This window comes from Macaca nemestrina, chromosome 1 (genome assembly GCF_043159975.1).
Source record: "Macaca nemestrina isolate mMacNem1 chromosome 1, mMacNem.hap1, whole genome shotgun sequence".
Taxonomy (NCBI): domain Eukaryota; kingdom Metazoa; phylum Chordata; class Mammalia; order Primates; family Cercopithecidae; genus Macaca; species Macaca nemestrina.
The window spans coordinates 112,760,328-112,769,429 of NC_092125.1; the positions used below are offsets into that span (position 1 = coordinate 112,760,328).

Sequence of the window (9,102 nt, forward strand, 5' to 3'; positions counted from 1 at the left end):
CCTATCTCAGTGCCTTTTACAGTGAAAGATTGCATGTAAGTTTTTTTTTTTTGGAGACAGAGTCTCTCTCTGTTGCCCAGGCCCGAGTGCAGTGGCATGGTCGTGGCTCACTGCAACCTCCACCTCCTGGGTTCAAGCGATTCTCCTGCTTCAGCCTCCCAAGTAGCTGGGATTACAGGCGTCTGCCACAACGCCTGGCTAATTTTTTGTATTTTTTAGTAGAGACAGGGTTTCACCATGTTGGCCAGGCGGGTCTCGAACTCCCAATCTTGTGATCCACCTGCTTTGGCCTCCCAAAGCACTGGTATTACAGGCGTGAGTCACTGCACTGGCCTGCATGCAAGTTTTAATTACACACCTGAAAAGCACCAGAAATTATGATCTGTACAGAACAAGCTAAAATCTTGATAAGAATAAAGGGAAGAACTACACTTTTACATGAAATATTCCCTAGAGCACAAGGAGTACACAGTATCCATCTCCCAAGTCCTATACAGGTTGACAGACTCAGGCTAGAGCCAGTCACATCCTCAGGAAAACCCTGTCATCTCCTAGGGGATAGTACTAATCATACCTTGTTGGTGGCCTCTGTTTGCTGGATTCTTTCCTGGAGTTCTGCCAAGTGGGAATCAGATACAGACTGCTGAGTTATAGTGGTCTCATGTGAATTCAGCTTTTGTTGTTTGAGTAACTCTTCAGTCACGGGCTAGGAAGAAACAGCAAAACAAGTAAGGTGAGTTAAACACGGCCAACAAAATTTTATTTCTATCTTCAAAAATATCTGTTGCATCTTTTGCCAGAGATTTAGAGAATCAGATTTGTTGCATAAATTATCAGTATGAATTCCTAAAGACAGGCCTGTTCCTTATTAAGAACACTGATTCACCCCCATTTGTACTATGCTTCCCAGCTTCCCTTTCCACTTTTCCCTACCAATTCACACAAACACTACATGTTTATTCACTGAAAGCAAGTAATTCAGAGTTCAATGAGAAGGGGAGGATGTCATAAAGGAGATGATCACAATGACCAAATATTTGCTTTATTCTATTTTTAATCAAGGAGTTGAAAAGGCATACTTATCAAACTTATACTACTCCTGAGAGAAGTTACATTTCAGCTACCTTTCTTACAACATGCTTGTTTCACATGATTGGAAAAAATTGGCAGATTTTGATATGGACTATATATTAGATAACAGTATTTTATCAATGTCTAATTTTCTAAATTTGATAATTGTACTGTAATTATATAAGAGATGTCCTTGTCCTTAGGAAATAATGCTGAAGTATTTAGGGTAAAGGAGTATACTATCTACAACTAATTCTCAAATGGTTCAAGAATTTTAAAAAAATACTGTGCAAATACAGAGAGTGGGAGAGTTTATAAAGCAAATGTGACAAAATATTCGCAACTGGTAAATCTGGGTAAGGGATATATGGGAGTTCTTGGTATTTCTCTTACAACGTCTCTGTACATTTGAAATTATTTCAAAATAAAAAGAGAATAAACTAAATTTAAAATAGATATGCCTACTTAAAGGCAGATTTATAGCATAAGCCCAGATAAATAATCCATAGTGAACTGGGAAGGAGACATATTTTATAGGAATATCGATTCACTTAAAAGATTCAGGAGAAAAAAAGTATGATTTACATATGGGACAATTTGTATATGGGACAATAAGATAAACTTATTGAACCATTCTTAGTAATCATTACAAGCTAAGGATGTTAAAATAAAACTTTACAAATTTACTGCGGCAATTACATTTAATCTTCCCGCCTCCATACCCTCTTCCATTCCAATTAGGAATATAAATTCATTAAGGGAAAAAAGACAACTGCTATTCATTCTTTCTTTCGCTCACATTTTCAGACTTGATTACCACCTTCAAGGCAGTGGAGTTATAGCTTACCTTAAATCCCTTCCTGCTAGCAACCGACTGGAAACATAAAGATTTCAGAAGAAAAATCTTTTCTATTCCTCCAGTGCTATTTATCAACTTTTCTAACACCTACTAAATGCTATAATAAGCAAAGCACCATGTGAGGCACTATGAGGAATGCAATGCTGACATAACATGTATCTGTTGCACACTAACTATGTGCTAGGCACTGTCCTGAAGATATATCATGCAAGACAAAGTCCCTGTGCTCTTGAAACTTATATTTTGCAGGGGTTGGAGGGGGGAGTACATGATAAACAAACAAGGAAATGCAAAAAATATTATGGACAAGCCCTACGTGGCAAAATAGGAAAGCATAATACAGAGTGGGTGGTTAAATTACTCTAAATTGCTTGATCAGAGAAAGGTCTTTATGAGGCAGCATTAAGTAGAGATCTGAAAGAAAAAGAATCAGTCCTGCAAAGATAGGCACAACAATCCAGGCAGAAAGAACAGCTCATGGAATATGAGCCTGGAAAAGAGAAAGGCCTCTGTGGCTAGAATAGCACTCTCTAACAGAAATATAATGTGAGTCCTGTATGTAATTTTTAATTTTCTAGTAGCTTCAATGAACAAAGTACAAAATAAATAGGGAAACTTAGTTTTAACAAAATATTTTTACCCAAAATATCCAAATGTTATCATAAACATGTAAACAATATAAAATTATGGAGATACTTTACATGATTTTTCCTAAGTCTGAAATTCAAGGCATATTTTATACTCACAGCCCATCTCAATTTGGACTAGCCACATTTCAAGGGTTCAACAGCTCCTGAGACTAGTGGCTAGCTTACTGGATAGCCCAGGGCTAGAGCATAGTGGGCAAAGGGGATAGGGACACTCAATGAGGTGGAGAGGCAGGCAGGCACCAGGTCACATCCAGCTTCAGACAACGGGGTTAATGAACTGGATTTTGTTTTAACTGAAATGAGAATAGACCGCAGTTCTTTAACAGGTAATCACACATAAGTTTTGAAAAGATCACGCTGTGGTGAATGAATTATTGGGGAGCACCAATAGAAGCAGAGAGACCAGGTGGGAGGCTGCTGCGGTAGTGCAGGTGAAAGACTATAGTAGCTTGGGTTCTGGTGCTTAGTAAGGGAGGGGGAAATAAATGGATAGATATGGATATGTTTTGAAAGTATACCTAACAGGACTTGCTGGTGGACTGGATAGAGGGAGAGGGAAAAAAGCAGCAAGGATAACGACTTCTGGAAAAATTATTTGAGACATTTGTTGTTGGGGGTATAACAGGAAGCCTTCACCTGAGGCAACATGAACTATGTCACACCATGGGCAAAGTAACCGCATTAATAGATATTGACAACGATTCTAACTAATAAATAAATTTACCATTTACTTAATGATAAAACCACCTTTATAAAATTTGGCTTCTTACTTCTTCAGTGTAAAACAACAATAACATCTACAGTAAGATATTTTGAAATTCAAACTACAACAGGCAGAATTAAAGAAAAGAGCTTCAAGTTTAACATGGCAAGGAAGGTGATCATATTTATTTACTTAAAACCAAACAATCTTAGAAACTTTATAAAACTAACCATCTGATCCGATCCTATTTTACATACAAGGAAATGGAAACTTAGAGAAGTAATTAGTCCAAGGTTTCCTGGGAAATCAGGAAAAAGATCCAATTAAATTGAACTGGATTCCCACTCAGGTTGGGAATGTATCTCTCATTTCTATAAACCCATTGCCTACCATAATGCTGGGAATACTGCAGAGATCAAAAGTTTTTGTTTAATGAATGAATAAGAACAATAAAAACAAACGAAAACGGGCCTTCAGTGGCTCTCTTAGAAATACGACTGTATGTAACATATATTCGAAAAGCAACTTTAAAGCCAAAGAATGCCACACAAAAATACATGAATCTGAATCTCACATGAATCAATCTTGACATGAATAATCATAAGAAACCTCTTTTTCTATAAATAATGTACTCACCTAAAAGTTGGAAGATATTTGTTTCTTCTTTATTTGTAATAATTTCCTATTTTACATCTCAGAAAAATGTCCTTGCAGATAACAGTTGCCGAAAGAGCACTTAGCAAGTACCACTAAGCCAACAACTTAATGAATTCTTGTGAAGTATCAAGTACATAAAACAGTCACTCCTACAATGATAGTGTAGCCCATGAAATAAGTAATACCTGATTTGGTAGAATCAGTGTTACTCTCTAGACACTCAGGTACTAAAATCATGTGGAAATGTTAATATATTTTAAATTAAGTCACTTTTCACTCAGAATTAGGACAAAGGCTTTCCAGTATCAGAAAAGAGAACTGCTTCCAGGTCTAGTGTTGCACAATATGAGACTTTTAGGCTAAGGGCAGTGTTTAGACCTTTTGTGTTGATAGCATTTTTCTTGGCACTTTCTAGTCCTCACAGTAGTGAGTTATAGATCTCAAACTGCTATAATTGTCAATCCTATTGTTAATACTAGGAGACAGACAAGAATCATCGACTACCATCAAATTAAAGGCCTAATCTTTTACCAGCATCTAATGCCAACATCTTCCAAAGGGCCTGATCCACTTCCTATAACTAAAATATGAGTGCGATAAATTTACCATAGTCACAAAGGAGCAGACCTTGGCATTGCAAGGTTTAAAGCAAAGATCTCCTGTTCTTTGACTTTAGATAGAAAGGGAAATTGCACACGGGCCAGAGCTCATTGCTGTTTACTAAGGGACCACACCCCTCCCATCATAGCTTTTCTAGTTCAGGGCCAGACAATAAAGAAGGGAATTACCAGCTAGAATAAGGCTTCAAACCTTTCTTTAGCTATCTGAATAGCTTTAGGTTGTCATACATAAATTCTGTAGAAGGGAAATAAATTACTTTGTGTAATATCAGAATATCAGTAAGCAGAACTACACTGTTAGTTTTCTTTAATAAATAAGAAAGGAACAAAGAAAAAGAGGGAAAGAAGGAAAGAAAAAAAGAAAGATGAAAAGCAATCAGGAGGAATTCTGATGTCAATATTTAATAGTGCATACAGTATGGTAAGTGGAAGATTAAACAAAGGAATCCAAATGACCTTACAGAAAATCTTGCTGTTTAAGATAAAAGGTTTTCTCCATATTTGTGGCAGAACTGAACTAAAGGAAACATTTTTTTCTTTCATGGTTTCGTGTTTTCACAAGCTAAAAGGAGAACTACCAAAAAAAAAAAAATTACATTGTTTCTATTCTTTCCACATTTGTTCAGAGAAATAGACAAAAACCAGTCTGCCATTGTCCTATCTAGCACTGGTTTTGTCATAAGGCTCTTAAGGAGCTTAAAAGTAACCGGATTTAAACAATAGATATGCTGCCCATTTTATTTACAAACAGGTTGGGCCCAATTCATCTATTTTCCCTGACATCTCAAATTATTAGAGAAAATGGTATAATAATTAAATGCCACATTTCTTGAAACTGAATGACATTTTCTCCCTCCCAATTTTTGTTTTTCTAGAAACAGTAAACAATGTAAGAATGTAAGTTAGGTCACAGCAGAAAGGTCATATGCTACTATTTTAAAGCTCTAATGTCCAAATTTAGTGAAGTAAAGGGACTTGACCTAAAGATACAGTTACCATAGTTTATATATGTTCATTCAGATGACAATTTTTTTCACGTAATCTCTAAAAAATCCCCCAAGCATCCTTAGGTTAGAGAAAGAGGGCTCCTGGTTTTAAAAAAGTACTTACTTAAATTTATATACTTCAGACAATGGGGTTTAATGTATAGAATTAGTGTCTTGCCTGAGAATGGTCAGAAACCTTTGTCTCTGCATGGCCTAAGTTAGTTAAAGAATGAACTTTCTTTCCATATCTCCAAATTGAGGGACTGCCTGAAGATGATCTTTAAAATTCTTCTCAACTCCAAAATCCGGTCACCAAAATAGAGTATTTTATTTAAATATGGAGAAAAAAGACCTTGTTTTGGCTGTTATTTTCTCAGTCTTTATGTAATGTTCTACAATATTGGCCATATTTGGTGGCAGGTTGGGGAGACGAGTTTATTTCCCATTCATCCTGGCCCAACTAATTTTAGACCCTAATAAGAAAACACCATGTTTAATTTGTAACACCTATGTCTGGTCCAGAAATACTGTAAAGCCCAAATTCAGCTGAGGCTCCACTGAAAGGAAAAGCAAAAGAAAAGAAGTACATACATTTTATACAAATGAAAACGCACTGACTTTTTACCTTTCATGACACTTTCATCTCTGCTGTTTCTCATCTATGCTGCTACTCATAATTTTGTGTAAATTTAAAAACTTTTCTCCTGTTTTCTGCTTAGGTTCTTATTGTGAAAGAAAGTATACATACCACAGAACTACTTTCCAAAAGTTTCATGTGACCATCAACAATGTTACTTATCAAGCTCTAAATTTCTGGAATGATGTTGACCAGTAGCAGGCTTTCTAAAAATGCCTTCTAGATCACATCTACCTTTGTGACAGTATCGCTAAATAAGTTGTATCAAGTGGAACATGCCAGTATGTTTCACAAAGTTAACTGAACCTAGCATTTACTGTTGCTATAGAAACAAACTACCATAGCTGAATTTAAAAGGTTGGTATAGAATCAATTGGGCAGACATGAATGGTTCAAATTAAGCAACTGCCATCCTCTAGTCATTAAGAATTCAAGACTATAATGAATGAAACTCTCCTCTGATCCAATAATGGGTTAATCCTTTCTTAATATCAAATATCTTCCAGTAGAACTCAGCAGAGTTCTGGCTGTGAACAGTTTATGCCTTAACGTTTTGAGTGACAATACTGTACTTGAATACTTGAATTCCTGTCTCTTTTATGAATGAGTCATCACTAATCCTCAAATGAACTATTCATTATAATAAATATTGTCCAGATGCTATAATACTTTACTGGTGGATTAACAGGTTTCCCCCAAACCTTTTACCTTATGCTCTAATCATTTACAGGCATTTTGCGGATGAAAGCTTCAATGCTCTGGGAAGAACTAACTAGAGAACTAACTGCCTTACAGAAAGCCATTGGGAGGAAACGTCTATAAATCTGAAAACAAGAACAAATTTTAAAAGTTGTTAAAAAAAAAAAAAAAAAAAAGAAAGAAAAGGAGATAAGAGGAAAAGTTCTAGTGCCAGAAATGAGATTAAATGTCTTCTTTTTACAGGATAAAAGTGAAGTGGGAATCTTTACCTTTTTGTTTTAAAAGGTATACAATTTTGATAATGGGAAGGCCAACAGATTTTACAAAGACTGTGAAAAGCAAATTATCTGAGTACGAATCACGTTTACTAAATGAGACACAGAAAAGGTGCAGCAAAAATGGGCTCATGACTAATTTTCTCAAGTCTAGAATATTACTAACCTCCACCTAGACCGAAATCATGTGAAGCCAGAGGCCAGCTAGCTATAATCAGAAAGGCACTGTGTAGCCGTTTTGTATACCTGGACCCGGAGCGGCAAATAATCTTCACAGAGATCATCCCACAGCTCCTGCAGGTCTGAAAGCTCCAAGGGGTAACTCACAGGTGTCTTGTAAAGGGGTTTCAAAGACCTGTTAAGGAACCCGGAACTAACTCCATCTGTCATGCTATGGCCAGGCTTGGCTCCAGGTGGGCTGGATTTCACTGGAATCGGAAGCCTGCTCCCTCGGGGGCTCTGGATGGGCTTATAATCAAGACCTTTAATCATGCTAAGAGCTAACTCCAGCTTGTGATTACACCCATGCGGCGGAGCCTGATCATCTGAACAACAGTCACACTTTCCAAGTTCCTTTGCACTTCTCTCAGTCTCCTCATCTTTCTGTTGTGGAGGGCTAGCGTGGACGCTTGCATCCAAAGATTCCACAGAGGAACCCGGCGTCTCTTCCTCCATGCTTTCTCCATCTGGGGGTACCTTTGTGCTTGCTAAGTCGGGTGGCCCAACCTCAGACAACGCTGGTTCTTCAGTGCAAATGCTGGTCGACCACCTGCTAGAAGGGCCACAGGAGATACTTCTGGCCACCTTTCGAGGTACCTTACAAATGGCTTCATAGTCAGAATCAGCAACCCGCAAAGCTGCACAACCACGGCATCTCCTGGGTCGGTTTCCAGGGCCTTCCGAACCATGGCAACTGTGTGGCTCCTGGATCTGATCCTCATTCTCCACCCAGCACTCAAACCCTGAATAGGCGAAGTCCTCCTGGAGCAGTGCAGAGTATCTCGCATCGGGTAAGACAGACATGTCAACCGTCCCATTCCCCGCCTTGACCTCCGGGCCAGAGTCATCGTTATTCTTCCGATACATACTGGCAATGCAGAACTTGAGGCGATCTTTCTCCAGTAGCAGCTTTTGCAAGCGCTCAATAGAAAGAGCTTCGATCCGGGCAATAACCGTGTCGAATCGATAGATTCGATCAAGCATGAAAGCACACTTGCTGCAAGCGAACTCGGCTTTGCCATCGCGGGGGACATCCTTGCCCAGGACGTGCGAAAGCAGAACCTGGAGGTTCAGCTTGGACGCTGTGTGGAAGATCCAGCGCCGCTGGTTTCCACACAGCTCTCGGGCACAGATCCTGCAAATCTCCTTCATCTTCCCTCCTAGCGGGTGCCAAGCTTCCTGAGGCGGCGGCGGCGGCGGCTACTGGATGACCACTCGATGGCTCTTCGCCGCGCTCTGTCTCCCGCCTCAGTGGTCTCCAGTCAGCATGGCACAGCCCAGTGGGGTCCTCACTCTGCAGGGGTGCACCCCTACCCCGTGCGCCGGCTCCGGGTACCACAGCCGTCAGCCCCGCCCCTTGGGCAGGGGGCGGGCGTGGAAACGTCTAAGAGGATGCTGAGTGACAGAGGCGCAGGCCGCGCTCCGACCCTGCCATGTCTCTCCCCAGCTGTCTCTCCCGCCAGCCGCCGCGTCCTCAACGTCCTACCCTTTTAACAGACTGGGCTCCCGGAGCAGCAGCGGCCGGCCGCGCAGACTCAAAGGCTCGGGGATTGAGGATCAGATTTCAAGATGGCGCCAGCGGCTCCACGTCTGCGGCTTCCACAAGGCTCCTCTGGGAGCTGTAGTCCGGTCAGCGGGCTCCCGGCTCTGCGCATGCGGGGTGGCCAGCACGCCCCTCGCCCCCACTCCGGTTGCGCACCTGGCTCACTGGGAGTGCAGAGCAGAA

At 40.1% G+C, this 9,102-nt stretch overlaps 1 protein-coding gene across 29 annotated transcripts in view; it reads right to left on the minus strand.

Annotated features, from left to right (window-relative positions):
• The window catches only part of LOC105479022 (myomegalin), a 220,063-nt gene that overhangs the window by 71,068 nt on the left and 139,893 nt on the right, over positions 1 to 9,102 (minus strand). For 22 of the 29 annotated variants that reach the window (XM_071069792.1, XM_071069790.1, XM_071069844.1 and 19 more), the window contains one exon: positions 575 to 706. In XM_071069792.1, coding sequence (XP_070925893.1) covers positions 575 to 706 — 132 coding nt within the window. Of the gene's footprint in view, positions 1 to 574; positions 707 to 7,403; positions 8,937 to 9,102 lie in introns of those variants that run through there. The other 7 variants (XM_071069840.1, XM_071069809.1, XM_071069806.1 and 4 more) reach the window with 3 other exon arrangements.